Below are 22,998 nucleotides of genomic sequence, written 5' to 3'. Positions count from 1 at the left end.
AAACTAAACTAACTCACTAGAACTGGAGCAAACTAAATGACGAGAATTGAGATTTCTAAGATACTCCAAACTAAACTAGTTGCTCCAACTCCACCGAAACTTGGGCCCATATTTAGATGGTGTCACCAAGGACCAACAGGTAGATGACACAGGAACATGAGTAGGCCATTAAGCTCTATTAGATCATGGCAGACATGTACCTCAACTCCATTTACCTGCCTTTGCTCCATATAGAAAATAGGTGCAGGAGTAGGCCATTTGGCCCTTCGAGCCTGCACCGCCATTCAATAAGATCATGGCTGATCATTTCCTCAGTACCCCTTTCCTGCTTTCTCTTGATAGCCTTACCCAACAAAAGTCCATCAATTTCAATCTTGAAAATTTTATGTGCACAACATCCACAGCTTTTATAGGGGGAGAGGGTTACAGATTTCCACTATGTTTCATGTGTAAAAATGCTTCCTGATTTCTCTCCTAAATGTCCCAGCTTTAATTTTATTATGCCCCCTTGTTTTGGATTCCTCCAAAAGAGGAAATAGATTCTCTGCATTGACTCTCAAATCCATTCATCATTTTGAACACCTCGATTACATCACTGCTCAATCTTCTAAAACCAAGTTTATGTAACCTGTCCTCATAGTCCTGAAATCATTCTGGGGAACCTGCACTCTACCACTTTCAAGGCAAATATGTCTTTCCCAAGGAGGGAACCAAGGATAGATCTTTGGGGGACTCCAAGGCAACGGTGCATGGGTGAGAAGAGAAGCCATTGTTGGAGACGCTGTGACTACAATTGGGATAATCGGAAAGGAAGCATGTGATGGCAGTCTCATTGAGCTGGAGATGGAGAAGAGATGAGAGGAAACCAACGTGTTCAACGGTGTCAAAAGTTGCAGAGATTGAGGAGGGATAATATACATGGTCACTGTCAGAAAAGATGTCATTTATGACTTTGATTAGACCCTATTAGCTGCTGTGGCATTTTTTTTTTATTCATTCACAGGATGTGGGCATCACTGGCAAATCCAGCATTTATTGTCCATCCCTACCTGCCCTCGGGAAGGTGGTGGTCAGCCGCCGCCTTGACACCAGAGTGTCTTGCTAGGTCATTTCAGGGGGCAGTTGAGAATCAACCACAGTGCTATGGGTCTGGAGTCACATATAGGCCAGACCAGGTAAAGGCAACAGGCTTCCTTCCCTGAAGGACAGTAGTGAACCAGATGGGTTTTTACAACAATCCGGTAGTTTCATGGTCACCATTACTGACACTAGCTTTTTATTCCAGATTTATTTAACTGAATTTAAATTCCCCAGCTACCATGGTGGGATTTGCACTCATGTCTCTGGATCATTAGTCCAGGCCTCTTGATTACTAGCTCAGTAACATAACCAGTATGCCACCGTTCCCATGACAAGGGCAGAAATCTGATTAGAGAGATTCCAACATGGAGTTCTTGGGAAGGTGGGCAAGAATTTAGGACACATTTAAGAACTTTGGAAAGGAAAGGGAGGTTGGAGATGGGGTGGAAGCTTGCAGTTGGGTTTTTGAGGAAGGGGGTGGTGACAGTGGTTTTGAAAGGAAGGGGGTCAGTACCTGAGGAGAGAGAACTATTTACAACTTCAGCTAGCATGGGGGCAAGAGGGGGAAGTTGAATGGTCAGCAGTTGAGTGGAAATAGGCTAAAGGGAGCAGGAAGTGGGGCTCATGGATAAGATGAGTTCAGAGAGGGCATGAATTGAGATAGGAGGAAAAATAGAGAAAGACGGGAATTCTAGATAACGGCCGACCTAGTGGAGGTTTATGATTTTTATTTTATGACTTGGTGGGGAAGTAGCAGATGCGACAAATGCAGCTTAACAGATTCACTTCTTCAGTCTCAATCGTAGTGACAAAAAGGTCTATGAGCTCCTCGCACAGGTTGTTGAAGGTGATGGGGAAGTGTTAATGAGACAGTTGGGAATAGAGGAAAAAAAGCCCAGGATTGTCCTTGCATTCCAGGGTGATCCTGAAGTAGTGAACTGTTTTGGCAAACGCAATATTGCTACTGAAATAACACTTTCATAATATGAAGACATAGATAAACCTTCCTCTGTAAAATGTGAAATGATCAAATCTTGTACAATTTTCCAGCATGCATTTCTGGTGCTTCAGCATTCCAAGTTTTCTTTGCAATTAAAAGTAAAAAGTTATGATAAATGCCTATGATCAAGCCAGATTATTGACTAAACAAATTTCCTTCCAAAATGTGAAAGGAGAATTGCTCTTTCATAGAATCATAGAACGAGGGTTTCTACCTCTACCACCCTTTCAGGCAATGAGTACCAGACCCCCACATGAAAACATTTACCCTCAAGTCCCCTGTAAACCACCTACCAATTACTTTAAATCTATGCCCCCTGGTTATTGATCCCTCTGCTAAGGGAAATAGGTCCTTCCAATCCACTCTATCTAGGACCTTCATCATTTTATACACCTCAATAAGGTTTCAAAACTGTCACAGGACGGGAGAGTGGAGAGCACCAGTTCAAACTGTCACAGGACAGAGAGTGGAGAGCACCAGTTCCAACTGTCACAGGACAGAGAGTGGAGAGCACCAGTTCCAACTGTCACAGGACAGAGAGAGTGGAGAGCACCAGTTCCCACTGTCACAGGACGGGAGAGTGGAGAGCACCAGTTCCCACTGTCACAGGACGGGAGAGTGGAGAGCACCAGTTCAAACTGTCACAGGAGAGTGAGTGGAAAGCACCAGTTCAAACTGTCACAGGACGGGAGAGTGGAGAGCACCAGTTCAAATTGTCACAGGACAGAGAGTGGAAAGCACCAGTTCAAACTGTCACAGGACGGGAGAGTGGAGAGCACCAGTTCCCACTGTCACAGGAGAGAGAGTGGAGAGCACCAGTTCCCACTGTCACAGGACAGGAGAATGGAGAGCACCAGTTCTAATTGTCACAGGACAGAGAGTGGAGAGCACCAGTTCCAACTGTCACAGGACGGGAGAGTGGAGAGCACCAGTTCAAACTGTCACAGGACAGTGAGTGGAGAGCACCAGTTCCCACTGTCACAGGACAGAGAGTGGAGAGCACCAGTTCCCACTGTCACAGGACGGGAGAGTGGAGAGCACCAGTTCCAACTGTCACAGGACGGGAGAGTGGAGTGCACCAGTTCCCACTGTCACAGGACAGAGAGTGGAGAGCACCAGTTCCTACTGTCACAGGACAGGAGAGTGGAGAGCACCAGTTCAAACTGTCACAGGACAGGAGAGTGGAGAGCACCAGTTCAAACTGTCACAGGACAGGAGAGTGGAGAGCACCAGTTCCAACTGCCACAGGAGCATCCAGTCGTGCCCCGGTAACTGCCCCCAAAGGAAGTGGAGTGTGGGAAATTGTACTCCGCTTCCATTGAGGGGTGGTAAGGCCAATTCTGCAGCGGGAGCAGGACTTCCACACTGAGGGCTAAAATTCCCGGCCCCAGAAGGTTACCGCCCCAAAGATGGGAGCCTGTGCGGGGACACAAAGGGAAGTTGAGAGGAGACGGGGGCAGGGGATGGAGGGGAGAGTGTTGGAGGTGGGGGCGGAGAAACCCAGTGCAGGGGACAGGAGGGGCCACATTGCAGCGAAGGTCTGGGGGGGGGGGGGGCGAAGTGTGTTGGCGGGGCGGGTCAGGGGGCTCTGTGCCTCGGTGCAAGGAGTGTTCGGAGTGGGGTGGACAGGTTGACTGTGCAGATGGCGGTCGGTGGATGTGGTTTGGTTGGCGTCGCGGGGGCATGGCTCCTGGGTGGCCGGGGCTGGGGGCTCGACATCCGGGGGTGGTTGGCATTTGGGAAGGATTCTGATGGGACGGGGCGGGTTGGGTGCGGGGAGAGTGTTCCCCGGTGTTGGGTGGATCCAGAGCCGGGGGGGGGGGCACGCTCTTGGGATGGGGGGTGGGCTGTTTGGGGCTGGGATTGGGAGAGACTTCTTCACTAGGGGAGTTGTTGGCCTGTGGGGTTCCCTGCCGTGGAGAGTTGTTGATGCCAGTTCATTGGATGTGTTCGGGAGGGAGTTGGATGTGGTCCTTGCGGCTGGGGGTGGGTCGGGGGGGGGGGGGGGCGAGGTGCTGGGGTGGGCGATCAGCCATGATCTTGTTGAATGGCGGTGCAGGCTCGAAGGGCCGAATGGCCTACTCCTGCACCTATTTTCTATGTTTCTATGTTTCCCCTCAGCCTCCTTTGTTCCAAAGAAAACAATCCCAGCCTATTCAGTCTTTCCTCGTAGCTAAAATTCTCCAGTCCACGTAACATCCTCATGAATCTCCTCTGTACCCCTTCTAGTGCAATCACATCTTTCCTGTAATGTGGTGACCAGAACTGCACGCAGTACTCTAGCTGTGACTTAACTAATGTTTTATACAGTTCAAGCATAACCTTCTCTGCCTTGGCCAATAAAGGCAAGTATCCCATATGTCTTCTTAACCACCTTATCTACCTGGCCTAATACCTTCAGGGATCTGTGGACATGCACTCCAAGGTCCCTCTGTTCCTCTACACTTCTCCGTGTCCTACCACTTATTGTGTATTCTCTTGCCTTGTTAGCCCTCCCCAAATGCATTACCTCACACTTCTCGAGACACATCAGGGAGGGGGAGAGTTACCTGGACGCCGCAATCCAGGAGCTAATCATACCAATTAGATTAATCAATTCAAATTCGATCCATGGTCATGGACAGGAGGATGCGACCACAAGTGAGGAAGGTATGGAGACTCGGGATGGAGTGATAGAGGAGCCTCAACCCTTGCTCATGTCCAACAGGTTCGAGACTCGTATTCCCTGTGTGGACGAGAACCAGGGACTGCAGGGAGGATGAGCAAACTGACCACAGCACTGTGGTACAGGAGGCCATTCAAGTAGGGGGAGCAAAAAGAAACGGGATAGTGGTAAGTGACCGGAAAGTTAGGGGGATAAATAAGGTTCTCTGCAGCTGAGAGCATGAGTCCCGAAGGCTGTGTTGCCTCCCAGGGTTAAGGAGTGGGAACATGGAGTGGGAGGGGGAAGATCCAGTTGTGGTGGTCCACATGGGTACCAACGACATAGGTAGGACAAAGAAAGAGGTCCTGCTCAAGGATTATGAGCAGCTAGGGGCCAAATTAAGCAGAACCATAAAGATAATAATCTCTGGATTACTGAGTCACGAGCAAATTTGCATAGGGTAAATATGATCAGAGAGTTAAACACGTGGCTCAAAGACTGGTGTGGGAGAAATGGGTTTTGGTTTGTGGGACACTGGTGCCAGTACTGGGGTAAGAGGGAGCTGTTCTGTTGGGTCGGACTCCACTTAGACCATGCTGGGACTAGGGTCCTGGCGAATCGAATAATTAGGGCTGTAGAGAGGGCTTTAAACTAATTAGTGGGGGGGAAGGTTCAGGTGAGCGAATATTTTAAAAGTCAAAGAACAAAATTCCCTGGATTCTGGGGAGGTCCCAGCGGATTGGAAAACCTCAAATGTAACGCTCCTATTTAAAAAAGGAGGCAGACAGAAAGCAGGAAACTATAGACCAGTTAGCCTAACATCTGTCGTTGGGAAAATGCTGAAGTCCATTATTAAGGAAGCATTAGCAGGACATTTGGAAAAGCATAATTCAATCAAGCAGTCAGCATGGTTTTATAAAAGGAAAATCATGTTTAACACATTTACTGGCGTTCTTTGAGGATGTAACGAACAGGGTGGATAAGGGGCAACCAGTGGATGAGGTGTATTTGGATTTCCAGAAGGCATTCGATAAGGTGCCCCATAAAAGGTTACTGCACAAGATAAAAATTCACATGGTTGGGGTAATATATTAGCATGGATAGAGGATTAGCTAACGAACAGGAAACAGAGAGTCGGGATAAACGTGTCATTTTCCAGTTGGCAAACAGTCAGTAGTGGGGTGCTGCAGGGATTGGTGCTGGGGCTTCAACTATTTACAATCTATATTAATGACTTGGATGAAGGGACCGAGTGTAATATAACCAAGTTTGCTGATGATACAAAGATGGGTGGGAAAGCAAATTGTAAGGAGGACACAAAAAATCTGCAAAGGGATATGGACAGGCTAATTGAGTGGACACAAATTTGGCAGATGGAGTATAATGTGGGAAAGTATGAGGTTATGCACTTTGGCAGAAATAATAAAAAAGCAAATTATTTAAATGGAGAAAAATTGCAAAGTGCTTCAGTAGAGAAGGACCTGGGGGTTCCTTGTTCATGAAACACAAAAAGTTAGTATGCAGGTACAACAAGTAATCAGGAAGGCAAATGGAATGTTGGCTTTTATTGCAAAGGGGAGAGAGTATAAAAGCAGAGAAATCCTGCTACAACTGTACAGGGTATTGGAGAGGCCATACCGAGAGTACTGCGTACAGTTTTGGTCTCCGTATTTAAGGAAGGACATACTTGCATTGGGGGCTGTTCATAGAAGGTTCACTTGGTTGAATCCAGAGATGAGGGGGTTGACTTATGAAGATAGGTTGAGTAGGTTAGGACTATACATACTGGAGTTCAGAAGAATGAGAGGTGATCTTATTGAAACATATAACATAGAAACATAATGAGAGGGCTCGACAAGGTGGATGCAGAGAGGATACTTCCACTCATAGGGGAAACGAAAGCTAGGGGACATAGTCTCAGAATATGGGGCCGCCCATTCAAAACTGAGATGAGGGGGAATTGTTTCTCTCAGAGAGTTGTAAGTCTGTGGAATTCTCTACCCCAGAGAGCTGTGGAGTCTGGGTCACGGAATATATTTAAGGTGGAGATAGACAGATTTTTGAACGATAAGGGAGTAAAGGGGTTATGGGGAGCGGGCAGGGAAGTGAAACTGAGTCCATGATCAGATCAGCCATGATCTTATTAAATGGCGGAGTAGGCTCGAGGGGCCAAATGGCCTCCTCTTGCTCCTATTTCTTATTTATATTTTTCTTCATGATCAACCACACCGCCAATTTTTATATCATCTGCCAACTTCTTAATCATACCTCCTACATTCAAGTCTGAATCATTGATATATATACACACCACAAAAAACAAGGGTCCTAATACTGACCCTTGCAGAACCCCACTGGAAACAGCCTTCCAGTCACAAAAACACCCATCGACCATTACCCTTTCCTTCCTGCCTCTGAGCCAATTTTGGATCCAACTTGCCACTTTGCCTTGGAAGCTGTGGGCTTTTACTTTCATGACCAGTCTGCCATGTAGGAAGTTATCAAAATTCATATAGACTACATCCAATGCATTACCTTCATCGAACCTCCTTGTTACCTCCTCAAAAAATTCAATCAAGTTAGTCAGACACGACCTTCCCTTAACAACTCCATGCTGACTGCTCTTAATTAATCCGTGTCTTTCTAAAAGAAGATTTATCCTGTCCCTCAGAATTTCGTCCAATAATTTTCCCACCACCGAGGGTAGGCTGACTACCCTGTAATTACTCGGTCTGTCCCTTTCTCCCTTTTTAAACAATGGTACAGCGCTAGCGGTCCTCCAGTACCACAACTGTAGCCAGAGAGGATTGGAAAATAATGGTCAGAGCCTCTGCTATTTCCTCTTTTGCTTCTCTTAACAGCCTGGGATACATTTCATCCGGGCCTGGGGATTTATTCACTTTGAAAGATGCTAAACCCCTTGCTACTTCCTCTCTCACTATGTTTATTTCAATCCTCCTCTGAATGCAATTTCAGCATCATCCCTCTCTTTGTGAAAATAGACACAAAGTATTCATTAAGAACCATACCCACATCTTCCGCCTCCACACACAGTTTACCTTTATGGTCCTCAATAGGTCCTACTCTTTCTTTAGTTATCCTTTTGCTCTTAATGTATTTATAAAACATCTTTGGGTTTTCCTTGATTTTACTTGTCAATATTTTTTCATTACCTCTTTTTGCTTTCCTAATTTCCTTTTAAATTTCACCTCTGCACTTTCCATATTCCTCAAGGTTTTCTGCAGTATTGAGCTCTCGGTATCTGTCATACGCTTCCCTTTTTTTCTTTATCCTACCATGTATGCCCCATGACATCCAGGGGGCTCTAGATTTGTTAATCCCACACTTTTTCTTTAAGGGAACATACTTGCTCTGAGCCCTCACTATCTCCTCCTTGAATGCTTCCCACTGCTCCGACACTGGTTTACCTTCAAGTAGCTGTTTCCAGTCCACTTTGGTTAAATCACATCTCAGCTTTGTAAAATTGGCTTTTCACCAATTGAGACATTTTATTTATGGTCTATCTTTGTCCTTTTCCATAACTTCCCTAAATCTAACTGAATTATGCACTCCCACTGATGCCCCTTCCACCTGCCCAGCTTCATTCCCTAAAACTAAGTCCAGAACCAACCCCGTTTTTGTTGGGCTTGCTACATACTGGCTAAAAAAGTTCTCTTGAATGCATTTTAAGAATTCTGCACCCTCTATACCTTTCACACTAATTTTATCCCAGTTAATATTAGGGTAGTTGAAATCCCCTACTATTACTGCCCTATTGTTTTTGCAGCATCATAATAATGCACATCAAATGTACTTACAGTGCAAAAGGCGGAAATCAATATAAGGATGCGAGTCTCGTCTTTCTGGTTGAAACCCTGCCCGGCTCCTCACTCGTACATCCCCTGCAAAAAAATTAACAGAAAAAATATTTGACATCATTTTAACAACTTCTAGAGGTTAGCATTGGTGTCGATGGAATTACACTTAGCATGATCGTAACCTTCACTAGAGAAGAAAGCAAGAAAAAAAAGCACTAAAGAGCTGCAAGTCTTTTTTAATTGTTTACCCTCTCTCAATAAGGCCTGCACTGAGCACAACTTCCTTGAAGAATATGTTAGCTCCTACATTAATGGGTCTTACATAGAAACTTATAAAATAGGTGCGGGAGTAGGCCATTCGGCCCTTCGAGCCTGCACAACCATTCAATAAGATCATGGCTGATCATTCACCTCAGTACCCCTTTCCTGCTTTCTTTCCATACCCCGTGATCCCTTTAGCCGTAAGGACCATATCTAACTCCCTCTTGAATATATCTAATGAACTGGCATCAACAACTCTCTGCGGTAGAGAATTCCACAGGTTCACAATTCTCAGTGAAGAAGTTTCTCCTCATTTCGGTCCTAAATGGCTTACCTATTATCCTTAGACTGTGACCCCTGGTTCTGGACTTACCCAAACATCTGGAACATTCTTCCTGCATCTAACCTGTCCAGTCCCGTCAGAATTTTATATGTTTCTATGAGATCCCCTCTCATTCTTCTAAACTCCAGTGAATACAGGCCCAGTCGATTCAGTCTCTTCTATGTCGGTCCTGCCATCCCGGGAATCAGTCTGGTGAACCTTCGCTGCACTCCCTCAATAGCAAGAACGTCCTTCCTCAGATTAGGAGACCAAAACTGAACACAATATTCCAGGTGAGGCTTCACCAAGGCCCTGTACAACTGCAGTACAACCTCCCTGCTCCTATACTCAAATCCCCTAGCTATGAAGGCCAACATGCTTCACCGCCTGCTGTACCTGCATGCCAACTTTCAATGACTGATATACCATGACACTCAGGTCTCGTTGCACCTCCCCTTTTCCTAATCTGCTGCCATTCAGATAATATTCTGCCTTTGTGTTTTTGCCACCAAAGTGGATAACCTCACATTTATCCACATTATACTGCATCTGCCAGGCATTTGCCCACTCACCTAACCTGTCCAAGTCACCCTGCAGCCTCCTCACAGCTCACACCGCCACCCAGCTGTCATCTGCAAACTTGGAGACATTACACTCAATTCCTTCATCTAAATCATTGATGTATATTGTAAATAGCTGGGGTCCCAGCACTGAACTCTGCAGCACCCCACTAGTCACTGCCTGCCATTCTGAAAAGGACCCGTTTATCCCAACTCTCTGCTTCCTGTCTGCCAACCAGTTCTCTATCCACGTCAATACATTATCCCCAATACCATGTGCTTTAATTTTGCACAACAATCTCTTGTGTGGGACCTTGTCAAAAGCTTTTTGAAAGTCCAAATACACTACATTCACTGGTTGTCCCTTGTCCACTCTACTAGTTACATCCTCAAAAAATTCTAGAAGATTTGTCAAGCATGATTTCCCTTTCATAAATCCATGCTGACTTGGACCGATCCTGTCACTGCTTTCCAAATGCGCTGCTATTTCATCTTTAATAAATTGATTCCAACATTTTCCCCACTACTGATGTCAGGCTAACCCTGTATATAATTCCTTGTTTTCTCTCTCCCTCCTTTTTTAAAAAGTGGTGTTACATTCGCTACCTTCCAGTCCACAGGAACTGATCCAGAGTCGATAGACTGTTGGAAAATGATCACCAATGCATCCACTATTTCTAGGGCCACTTCCTTAAGTACTCTGGGATGCAGACTATCAGGCCCTGGGGATTTAGAGGCCTTCAATCCCATCAATTTCCCCAACACAATTTCCTGACTGATAAAGATTTCCTTCAGTTCCTCCTTCTCGCTAGATCCTCGGTCCCCTAGTATTTCCAGAAGGTTATTCGTGTCATCCTTCGTGAAGCCAGAACCAAAGTATTTGTTCAATTAGTCTGCCATTTCTCTGTTCCCCTTTATAAATTCACCTGATTCTGACTGCAAGGGACCTATGTTTATCTTCACTAACTCTTTCTCTTCACATATCTATAGAAGCTTTTGCAGTCAGTTTTTATGTTCTCAGCAAGCTTCCTCTCATACTCTATTTCCCCCCTCCTAATTATACACTTTGTCCTCTTCTGCTGGTTTCTAAATTTCTCCCAGTCCTCAGGTTTGCTGCTTTTTCTGCCTCTTCCTTGGATTTAACACTACCCCTAATTTCCCTTATTAGCCACGGTTGAGCCACCTTCCATTTTATTTTTACTCCAGATAAGGATGTACAATTGTTGAAGTTCATCCATGTGATATTTAAATGTCTGCCATTGCCTATCTACCATCAACCCTTTAAGTGTCATTAGCCAATTCACATCTCATACCATCGAAGTTACCTTTCCTTAAGTTCAGGACCCTAGTCTCTGAATTAACTGTATCACTCTCCATCTTAATATTATGGTCACTCTTTCCCAAGGGGCTTCGAACAACAAGATTGCTAATTAGTCCTCTCTCATTACACATCACCCAATCTAGGATGGCCAGCCCTCTAGTTGGTTCCTCAACATATATTGGTCTCGAAAACCATCCCTAATACACTCCAGGACATCCTCCTCCACCATATTGCTACCAGTTTGCAACGGACAGTTCTGGCTGTTTGTTATGTCAATCTACAGATATTCTTATTCCTTTTTGTTAAGATATTTCTCTGTACATTCCAAATGGCTAACTGCCGTCTTTTTTAAAAAAAAAAGGAAAGAGGAAGAAAGATAAAGAAACTCGCATTAATGTAGCTCCTTTTTCAACCTCAGGAAATCCCAAAGCACCTCATAGCCAATGAATTATGAATCTTGAAGCGCGATAACTTGTAAAATAAGGAGTTGCAATAGCCGATTTACACACTGCAAGGTCCTACAGACAGCAACAAGAGAAAAAAACCACCTTACCTGTTTTTGGTGGTGTTGGTTCAAGTATAAATGTTAGTTCAGGACGCTGGGAGAGCTGCCCTGCTCTTCTCCAAATAGTGGTAAGCAATTTTTTTTTTTTTTTTTTACAGCTATCTGAACAGGCAGACAGGGCTCAGTTTAGCAGCTCAACTTGAAGACAGCACCTCCGACAATGCAGCGCATCATGAGCACTACATAGAATTGTTAGTCTAGATTATGTGCTCAAATTTTTGGATTGGGGCTGGTACCCATAACATTCTGAAATTGAGGCAAGAGTGCTATCACTGGGTCAAGCTGATGAAAAAATTCCAAATGAGCCTAAATCAACTGCAAGAAATGTGTCTATGAACAAGTATGACAGAAGTGTGACATAATAGTCAGGAAATGTGCACAAATGTACTGTGCATCTCTATATACACAGCCAGGAGAGCTCGCAAGCCAATAGCCCAGATTTTACAGGGCTCATGACCCTGTATGCACAGTGTATGCAGTCGTAAGTGCCCCACAAGTTCCGGGTTTCTGCATGCGCTGTGCATGCGCAAAAGCCCGGAACTTCAGATCTGTCAAGTTTCAGCTTGACAGATCATCCGCATGTGCAGGAAATGGATATTTGCTGACAGAGAGTTGGGCTACTGCCCAGCGAATGCCCACAAAACTCTCATGCCTGGTAAAAGCAGGTGTAGGGCCTACTTTTACCAGCATATGGGTGTAAATAAATGTTAAATAAAATGTCAAATCATTTAAACATTCAAAAATCTTTAAAATTAGTTTGATATTTTTACATAGGATATACAGCACAGAAACAGGCCATTCAGCCAAACTAGTCCATGCTGGCACTTATGCACCTCTCGAGCCGCCTACCGTCTTTCCTCATCTAACACTATCAGCATAATCCTATATTCCTTTCTCCCTCATATGCTTAACTAACCGCCCCTTAAATGTATCTATATTCACTTCAACCACTCCGTGGTGGTGAGTTCCACATTCTCACCACTTTCTGGGTAAAGAAGTTTCTTCTGAATCCTCTATTTTATTTCTTATATTAACGGCCTCTAGTTATGCTCTTCCCTACAAGTAAAAACATTTTCCCTGTGTCTACTCTATCAAAACCTTTCATAATTTTAATGGAGTAACTATTTGTACTAACCGCTTCTGTGCATGCGTCCTCCTGACTCCTCCTCGCCTCCCCAGAGTGAAATTTGTAGTACTCCGTCCCTGCCTCCCCACACCCGAAACGGGGGGGGTGGGGGGAGAGAAGAGAGAGACACGGCAGGGTGCGGAGAGATATGGGGGGAGGGAGGGTGCGGAGAGAGACATGGGGGGGAGGTGTGGGGGGGGGGGGGAAAAGAGGAGAAAGACAGTGTGGGGGAAAGAGAGAGACAAGGTGGGGGGGAAATCGGAGGGGAGAGAGGGAACTCAGGGAAGTCGGATCATGTTCTTCCAACCCCCTTTACACCTACAGCCAATTTCTCAGAAATCTCAGTGCATGCATTAAAAGGGATATCGTTGGAGAGGATGAAATGTAGAAGTCACGACACTGTCGCTATTCACTTCATACCCAATAAACCGGTTAACAATCCGGGCACAATATCCCATCGATGGCGGGGTGGGGGGTAAGGTCAGCAACTTGCGCTTGTGTAAGGGACTTCAGCTGGGGTAGGCAGCGCTTGCACTGGGGTAAGGAACTTTGGTCGGGGGATGTGTCCTCTCTGTGTTCAAGATGTGTCCTCTCTGACATGTCGTCAAAATGCATCATGTTACAATGTGCAAAGTTAGGCTGGGCGGTTCCATTTTCACATTCCAGAGAAACTTCAAGGTGTGGCTTCTCCTCCAAGGGGACCAATCAGCAATAGGTCATGTGATAACAAAGCCAATCAGAGAAACGGCTGCCATTCAGTTGTACAAAAAGTTGCATCCTAATTTTAGACCTCTATTAGGTCACCCCTCAGCCTTCTCTTTTCAAGCTTTCCTGATCAGTATACCCTCGCATTTCTAGTATCATCCTTGTAAATCTTCTCTTCACCCTTTTCAGTGCCTCTATATCTTCTTTCTAATATGGCGATCAGAATTGTTGTGTCTCTGTAAAGCATGCACTCCCATGTTCCACCACCAGGGAGCTCATCCCTTGAAGTCCCAAGGGATCCCAGCATCCCTTGGGAGCACTGTATATAAGCCTGTTCCTCACTCTGGAGTGTCTTATTAAAGACTGAGGTCACTGTTACTTTAACCTCCCTGTGTGCAGCCTCATGTGTGTTAGGAACACAATAACTGGCGACGAGAATATGAATCCAACGCAAAGATGCAGCAAACTGTGGGCATCCTGGAGAAGTTCTCGGAGGGTGAGGATTGGCAAGCCTATATCGAATGGCAAGACCAGTACTTTGTAGCCAACGAGCTGGACAGAGAAGGAAGCGCTGCAAAAAGGAGAGCGGTCCTCCTCACGGTCTGCGGGGCACCGCCCTACAGCCTCATGAAGAATCTTCTGGCTCCGGTGAAACTCACAGATAAGTCGTATGAGGAGCTGTGTACACTGGTTCGGGAGCATCTTAACCCGAGGGAGAGCGTTCTGATGGCGAGGTATCGGTTCTACATGTGCCAGCGATCTGAAGGTCAGGAACTGGTGAGCTACGTCGCCGAGCTAAGGCGACTTGCTGGACAATGTGAGTTTAATGGCTACCTGGAGCAAATGCTCAGAGACTTTTTTGTACTGGGCATTGGCCACGAGACTATCCTTCGAAAACTTTTGACTATAGAAACACCAACCCTCAGTAAGGCCATTGCGATAGCACAGGCGTTTATGTCCACCAGTGATAACACCAAACAAATCTCTCAGCACACAAGTGCGAGCAATGTTCATAAATTAACTGGAACTGTGTTTGCGAGCAGAAATGTACAGGGTAGAACCCACGAGTCTGCAACTGCCAGCAGGCCTCAGGTGACCCAGATGACTGAGTCCCCAACAAAGGATGAATGCAAGGCAATTCACACCTTGTTGGCGTTGTGGAGGCTTCCATTCAACCCATTCATGGCGCTTCAAAGGGTATGTTTGCAAGAGCTGTGGAACAATGGGGCACCTCCAACGAGCTTGCAAACGAGCTGCAAGCTCTGCAAAACCTGCTAACCACCACGTGGCAGAGGAAAATCGGTCCATGGTGGATCAAAGCAATTTCGAGCCTCAGAGAATGGAGGCAGATGCTGAAGTACACGGGGTGCACACATTTGAGACGAAATGTCTACCTAAAATGCTAAACATAAAATTGAATGGCTTACCCGTAGCCATGGAACTGGACACTGCCACTAGCCAATCCATCATGAGTAAAAAGATGTTTGAGAGACTTGGTGCAACAAGTCATTCAGACCAGCTCTGAGCCCCATCCACACAAAACTGAGAACGTACACCAAAGAGCTCATCACTGTCCTGGGCAGTGCCATGGTCAAGGTCACCTATGAGGGCATGGTGCACGAACTGCCACTCTGGATTGTCCCGGGCGATGGCCTCACACTGCTTGGAAGGAGCTGGCTAGGCAAAAAAACCGCTGGAACTGGGATGACATCCGAGCGCTATCCCATGTCGATGAGGCCTCATGTACCCAGGTTCTTAACAAATTTCCTTCCCTTTTTGAGCCAGGCATTGGAAACTTTTCCGGGGCGAAGGTGTGGATCCACTTGGTCCCAGAGGCACGACCCATTCACCACAAGGCGCGAGCAGTACCTGACATGATGAGGGAGTGGAAATCAAGCTGTACAGGCTGCAACACAAGGGCATCATCTCCCCAGTGGAATTCAGCGAGTGGGCCAGCCCGATTTTTCCAGTACTCAAAAGTGATGGCACGGTCAGGATTTGCGGCGATTATAAAGTAACTATTAATCGTTTCTCGCTACAGGACCAATACCCGCTACCTAAGGCAGATGACCTATTTGCGACACTGGCAGGAGGCAAGACGTTCACCAAGCTCGACCTGACTTTGGCCTACATGACACAGGAGTTGGAGGAGTTATCGAAGGGCCTCATCTGCATCAACAGGCACAAGGGACTGTTCATCTACAACAGATGCCCATTTGGAATTCTGTCGGCTGCAGCGATCTTCTAGAGAAACATGGAGAGCCTACTCAAGTCGGTACCACACATGGTGGTCTTTCAGGACGACATATTGGTCACGGGGCGGGACACTGCCGAGCACCTACAAAACCTGGAGGAGGTCCTCCAGCGACTGGATCGTGTATGCGTGCGGCTGAAGAAGTCGAAATGAGTCTTCATGGCAACAGAAGGGGAGTCTTTGGGGAGAAAAATCATGGCGGCCGGCATTCAGCCTCTGTCTTGACGTCTGTGGGCCATCAGGAACGCGCCCAGGCCACAGAACGTCAGAGTTGCGGTCGTTCCTGGTACACCTCACAATTATGGTAACTTCCTACCGGGGTTAAGCACCCTTTTAGAGCCCCTACCTGTGTTATTGCGCAAAGGTGAAAACTGGGTATGGGGAAAAAAACCAAAGTAATTGCTTTTGAGAAAGCCAGAAACATTTTATGCTCCAACAGGCTGCTTGTATTGTATAACCAGTGTAAAAGACTTGTGCTAGCATGTGACGCGTTGTCTTGCAGAGTCAGGTGTGTATTACAACAAGCTAACATTGCGGGGAAGTTGAAACCTGTCGACTATGCTTCCAGGAGCTTGTCCAAGGCCGAGATGGCCCACAGCATGCATGATTGAGAAAGAGGCATTAGCATGTGTGTTCGGTGTAAAGAAAATGCACCAGTACCTGTTTGGCCTCAAATTTGAGCTGGAAACCGATCACAAGCCCCTCACATCCCTGTTCGCTGAAAACAAGGGGATAAATACTAATGCCTCAGCCCGCATACAAAGGTGGGCACTCGCGCTATCAGTGTATAACTATACCATCCACCACAGGCCAGGCACCGAGAACTGTGCCGATGCTCTCAGTCGGCTACCAATGCCCACCACGGGGGTGGAAATGGCGCAGCCTGCAAACTTGTTAATGGTGGCACAGCCCGCAGACTTGTTGAAGGTCATGGAAGCGTTTGAAAATGATAAATCACCTGTCACGGCCTGCCAGATTAGGACTTGGACCAGCTAAGATCCTCTGCTGTCCCTAGTAAAAAACTGTGTACTGCATAGGAGCTGGGCCAGCATCCCCGTTGAAATGCAAGAGCTAATCAAGCCGTTCCAGCGGCGAAAGGACAAGCTGTCCATTCAGGCAGACTGCCTGTTGTGGGGTAACCGCGTAGTGCTACCCAAAAGGGCAGGGAGACGTTCATCTCGGATCTCCACAGCACACGCCCAGGTATAGTAATGATGAAAGCTATAGCCAGATCCCACGTGTGGTGGCCCGGTATTGACTCTGACTTAGAGTCCTGTGTACGGCAATGCTGCGTGTGTGCTCAGTTGAGCAACGTGCCCAGAGAGGCACCACTAAGTTTGTGGTCCTGGCCCTCCAAACCATGGTCAAGGATCCATGTCGACTATGCGGGCCCGTTTCTCGATAAAATGTTCCTGGTGGTGGTGGATGTTTTTTCAAAATGGATTGAATGTGAAATAATGTCGGGAAGCACCGCCACCGCCACCATTGGAAGCCTGGGGGCCATGTTTGCCACCCACGGCCTGCCTGACATACTGGTCAGTGACAACGGGCCATGTTTCACCAGTGCCAAATTTAAATAATTTATAACCCGCAATGGGATCAAACATGTCACCTCGGCCCCGTTCAAACCAGCCTCCAATGGGCAGGCAGTACAAACAATCAAACAGAGCCTTAAACGAGTCACAGAAAGCTCACTCCAAACCCGCCTGTCCCAAGTACTGCTCAGCTACCGCACAAGACCCCACTCACTCACAGGAGTGCCCCCGACTGAGCTGCTCATGAAAAGGACATTTAAAACCAGACTCTCACTGGTTCACCCCAACCTGCATGATCAGATAGAGAGCAGGCGGCAGCAACAAAATTTAAACGATGGTCGTGCCACTGTGTCACGGGAAATTGATCTGAATGACCCTGTATATGTGCTAAACTATGGATATGGTCCCAAGTGGATCGCGGACACAGTGATAGCTAAAGAAGGGAGTAGGGTGTTTGTAGTCAAACTAGACAATGGACAAATTTGCAGAAAGCATCTGGACCAAACGAGGCCGCGGTTCAGACTGCCCTGAACAACCCACAACAGACACCACCTTTTTCGAGCCCACAACACACACCCAAAGGATCAACACCACCATCCCGGACCAGGAATTCAAACTCATCACGTCCAACAGCCCAGCAAGGCCAGGCTCACCCAGCAGCCCTGCAGGGCCAACAACACGCCAGCCCAGCAAGGACACAGCCAACACACCAGAACAGACATTTGTACCGAGGCGGTCCACCAGGGAAAGAAAGGCTCCCGACCGCCTCACCTTGTAAATAGTTTTCACTTTGACTTTTGGGGGGGTGGGGGGGTGGGGGGAGTGATGTTGTGCATCTGTAAAGCATGCACTCCCATGTTCCGCCACCAGGGAGTGCATCCCCTGAAGTCCCAAGGGATCCCAGCATCCCTTGGGAGCACTGTATATAAGCCGGCACTTAAGGCCTGTTCCTCACTCTGGAGTGTCTTAATAAAGACTGAGGTCAGTGTTACTTTAACCTCCCTGTGTGCAGCCTCATGTGTGTTAGGAACACAATATACGCAGTACTCTAAGTGTGGTCTAACCAAGGTTTGATACAAATTTAGCATAACTTCGCTATTTTTCTATTCTATCCCTCCAGAAATAAACCCTAGTGCTTGGTTTGCTTTTTTATGGCCTTGTTACTAACCTGTGTTGATACTTTGTGATTTGTGTATTTGTACTCAGTGATCCCTTTTCTTCTCTACCCCACCCAGACACGCACCCTCCAAGTAATAAATGACCTCCCTATTCTTCCTACCAAAATGTAATACCTCACATTTACATGTTGAAATTAATTTGCCAATTATATGCCCATTCTGCAAGTTTATTAATGTCTTCCTATAATTTGTTGCAGTCCTCCTCAGTATTGACTACCTCCCCCATTTTGGTGTCAACTGCAAATTTAGAAATTGTGCTTTTGATTCCAAAGTCTAAATCATTAATATAAATTGTGAACAACAATGTTCCAAGCATTGATCGTTGTGGAACAACACTTCCCAACCTTCTGCCACTCTGAATAGCTACCCTTCAACCCTACTCTCTGCATTCTGCCTTGAAGCCAGCTAGCTATCCTTTCTACAACTTGTCCCGACTCTGCATGCTCTGATCTTGTTCATTAGTCTATTATGTGGTACCTTATCGAAGGTGTTTTGAAAATCTAGATAAATTACATCTACTATATTACCCTTGTCTACTCTATTACCTCTTCAAAAAATTAAATTTTTGTTTTAAATGTATTTTTTTTTAATTAATTTTAAGCATGTGGTGATTTATTTTTATTTAGGTTGCGTGAAAGTGTTTTTTATGTAATTCCTATTATGCTTATGGGATTCGGTATGTAAATAGAATCCCCATAAGCATAATGGGAGTTCCCCTTTTTGATTAGTTGGGCCGGCCCACGTGATCCCAGGGAGGATTGTGAATCACATGTGCCCCTGGGATACTTGGGCCTTTACGGAGGAATACACTTGCAGGCCCAGGACTGCAAGGGTCTAAAGAAATGGAGGCACAGAGGTCCGTGCTTTTCTTGCAGATCGGAGATATTCACCCGCGGGAAGCCTCCGACTGCAATTTCAGCTCCAATATATTTAAAATCTTACATCCAACACACTTCCAGCTTGTCACACTTCCTGTGTCATGATCTGGTGTCATGCTATTTGCATCATAACTTACTGTAACAACTGGAATTATTAGAATTTGTACATTTGCATAGGTTGATATACTTATCTTAATACTTTAGTTTGACCCCTCCAGAAGCTCGGAGGCACTATGAAACTTTACCCCTTCCTTGCTGACATGCCACTGAACCTCTCAGAGGTCCCATCTTCGTATCAGTTAACTTCCCCAGCCTGCAACCCCCCACATTCCCGATGCTCACCTGCCAACCCTACTGCCTTTACATTGGCCATCTCACCCTCCTTGATGCTCTTCATGGCAGATTGCCACATCCTCTTCCACCACTGCCCACCTGCCCTACTTTCCCCCACTAATCATGGACCTTAGGCCACACATCTGCACACCCTGCCACCTGCTTAACAGCGCTTGCTGTGAAATGGTTATACTATACATAGGGCTGGAAATTACCCTCTGCCCCGTTTCGGCGGATAATTCGAGTTTCGAATTATCACCACCTGGCGGGAGTCAGAGGGAAGAAGCGGAAAATTCGGCACTTTAACTTTGTCACCGCCTCCCAGTTCTTCGGGGCGCTGTTTGAGGCGGTGTAGGGGCGGGTTTGCATCAGGAGCGGGGCAGTGTCCATCACCGCCTTGCTAACACCTAACAACATCCCTCCACTTCACTTAAAGGGGAGGGATGCTGAGAGGCCTCCTTGGCGCCCACTGGGCCACATGGGTTCAGCCAGGCCAGCGGCCCAGCACCCAAGAGGGGGTGCCGGGTTGCCTGCCCGGTCAAACCAGCGGCCATTGTCGGGTCGACAATTAAACCAAAATGGTGGTTGCAGCGGTGCGCCCTCCCCTTTAAGGGCAGCTGCACTGCCCAGTCACTGGCAGCTTCCCGCCTCAGAATGTAGGTTACATTGAGAAGGAGGCAGACAGCAAGAGGGGACTATAGTTGATGTAAAGAGGGATGGCGTAGCAGTCTCTGTGGAAAGCAACAATAGCGATTCAGAAAAAGGAGTGAGCAGAAAAGAAGTCGCGATCAGAGAGCAGTTCAAACTCGTGATGTTCATGAGGAATGTTGCAAAGATAAACCAAAGCGATTAGAACAAAGCAATGCAAGTCAACGGGGAGGGTGAGGGGGTTGGGGGTTAGAAGTGACAAAGCGACAGCATAGAAGTGATCATTACACTGGAGAGTGCGGCATAGTGCAAAGGAGTAAGTTAACCAAATCTAATTGAATTGTAACCACGTTATCTCCCCATATAAATAATCTATCACCTCCTGCCTGATATGAAAAAAGAGACAGACAAAATTAGAGAGAGAAGCTAAACATGAGGTGGAGAGAAAGAAAAATACCAACATGAAGATTAAGAGGTCATAGAAACAATCCTGACTCACCAGAATCAGCACGATGGAAGATCCAGAGCAAGAGAGTGAGATTGAGAGTGAAAGCAAGCAAGAGACTGGTATAAATGGATGGGTGTGTTCTGATAATCAGAGTCACACCACAAGAGTAGAGCTGGTTTACTCACCTAACATACGAATGTACAGAGCAGTCTGATCTGAGCTTTCATACGATATTGCTCCTCGTCTCTGAAAAATAAGAGACCAACACATAAGTTGTTACTTTTCAAGAAAGCGTTCAGCTCCAAAAAGCAGAAGGTGCTTCTCAGCAAAGTACAAAAAAGGCTAGAAATTCGACAGGTTTGCGACCGTTTTTCCGCCAGGGCGAAGCGGTATTTTTTTTTGCCGCTAAACGAGTCGCACAACATTTTGCGCACGGGCGGAAATTTCGGCAGTAGTTTTGTAACGACTTTAAAAGTTATCGCCTACCCGATTTTTAAAGTGTTTTTATGATGTCAATCGGCGTGCAATGCTGCGCTATCGCTGCAGGCAGTAAAATTCAGCGATACTGCCCATTTTATCGCACACCCGGAAAAAAAGAGTCAAACCCAGGGTACTAACGTCGCCATCTTGAAAACGGAGCAGAAGTTCAGTGCATCAAAGAATTTGGAGAAGGAAGGCTGCATGTTAAACAGTGAAGTTTTGTGTGAGTTTATAGTTCATTTTAAACAATATTTAGGACATTAAAAAAAATAAGGACTATACTATGTCAGTCATTATTGCTGACTGCTTTTTGTATGCAGCGTCAAGCTGGAAGGCTTACTGATGAGCATTTTGAGCGTAATTGAAGAGCTCGCAGACATATGGGGAGGAGGCTTTACCCTCCACGAGTTTACAGGGAACATCGCTCATACCTGCAGCTCTCTCAGGCACAGTGCTTTAGAAGGCTGCGCTTCCGAGAAGAGGTGGTCACAAAGATATGTCAGCTCATAAAGGCAGACCTACAGCCCACCAGCAGCAACAGGACTGCACTGCCCGTCGAGGTGAAGGTGACTGCAGCACCTGCCTTCTATGCCTCCGGCTCCTTTCAGGAATCAGCAGGGGACATCTGTTCCATCTCGCAGTACGCTACACATCGCTGCATTCACCAGGTGACGACTGCACTATACACGCGCAGGATGGACTTTATAAAGTTCGCAATGGCCAAGGAGGCACAGAATGAGAGGGCTATAGATTTTGGATGAATTGCTGGCTTCCCAAGGGGCAGGCTGCCATTGACTGTACACACATCGCCCTGTGAGCACTTTTCCTCAATCCAGAGGTTTACCGAAACCGAAAGGGATTCCACTCCCTGAACGTACAGATCGTCTGCGACCATACTCAGTGCATCATGGCAGCAAATGCCCCATTTCCAGAGAGCAAACATGATGCTTTCATCTTGCATGAGAGCAGTGTCTCATGACTGTTCGAACATCAGCCACAAGGCCAGAGCTGGATGCTGGGGGAACAAAGGTTACTGCCTCGCCACCTGGCTCATGACCCCCCTCCGGAACCCTCAAACAGAAGCCGAGCATCACTATAATGACAGCCATATAGCCACAAGCAACATCATCAAAAAGACAATTGGAGTGTTCAATCAGCGCTTCTGATGCCTGGACCACTCTGGAGGCTGCCTGCAATACACCCCTCAGCAGGTCTCGGAGTTCATTGTGGTGTGCTGCATGCTACACAACTTAGCCACCGTGAGGGAACAGGATTTGCCACTGGGGACTGCAGGACCACCTCATGAGGCGGTCGAGGAGCCTGGCGATGAACCCATGCCACCACCCCTACCACAGGGGAGGCTTCGTGGAGCTTTCGTCACTTCAAAAGCCTTACGTCAGCAGCTCATAATTCATCGCTTTGCTTGAAGAGTTGCCTGGCTACTCTATCCCACCATGTTGACTATTCCCTCTCTTATTCTGCAAATAAGACACTACATAGGAATGGTTAAGGTAAACAAAATAATTTATTAGAGTCAGTAACTTGAAGAAGGTTTATTAAACATTGTAATTTGAAGAAGATTTAATTTGAATAAAATTTAAATATCTCAAAAGTGGAACAAAATTTATTAAACATTATTGTGAATTGGGAAACTTTTAAAACTTGCATAAAATAAAACAAAACAACCCCTGCACTGAACGTCTTTTACCTGCAGCCCGTCCTCCTCCTCCGCCCCTCCCATCCTAACCCCCCTCCCTCGCACGATGACACAAGTTGGCACCAAGAGTTCATGCAGCAGGGCGGCCAGAGTCCTGCTGTATTGGCAGGAGAGACAATGGAGACGCC

At 46.5% G+C, this 22,998-nt stretch overlaps 1 protein-coding gene across 7 annotated transcripts in view; it reads right to left on the bottom strand.

The window, feature by feature from the left end:
* The window catches only part of LOC139274924 (high affinity 3',5'-cyclic-AMP phosphodiesterase 7A-like), a 270,952-nt gene that overhangs the window by 140,261 nt on the left and 107,693 nt on the right, over positions 1-22,998 (bottom strand). For all 7 annotated transcript variants that reach the window (XM_070891671.1, XM_070891706.1, XM_070891663.1 and 4 more), the window contains 2 exons: positions 20,859-20,919; positions 8,540-8,623 (listed from right to left, as the gene is read on the bottom strand). In XM_070891671.1, the coding sequence (XP_070747772.1) occupies positions 8,540-8,623; positions 20,859-20,919 (145 nt within the window). The remainder of the gene's footprint in view (positions 1-8,539; positions 8,624-20,858; positions 20,920-22,998) is intronic.

The sequence above is a fragment of the Pristiophorus japonicus genome, chromosome 1, assembly GCF_044704955.1.
Source record: "Pristiophorus japonicus isolate sPriJap1 chromosome 1, sPriJap1.hap1, whole genome shotgun sequence".
Lineage (NCBI taxonomy): Eukaryota > Metazoa > Chordata > Chondrichthyes > Pristiophoridae > Pristiophorus > Pristiophorus japonicus.
This window is presented reverse-complemented; position numbering and strand designations above follow the sequence as displayed.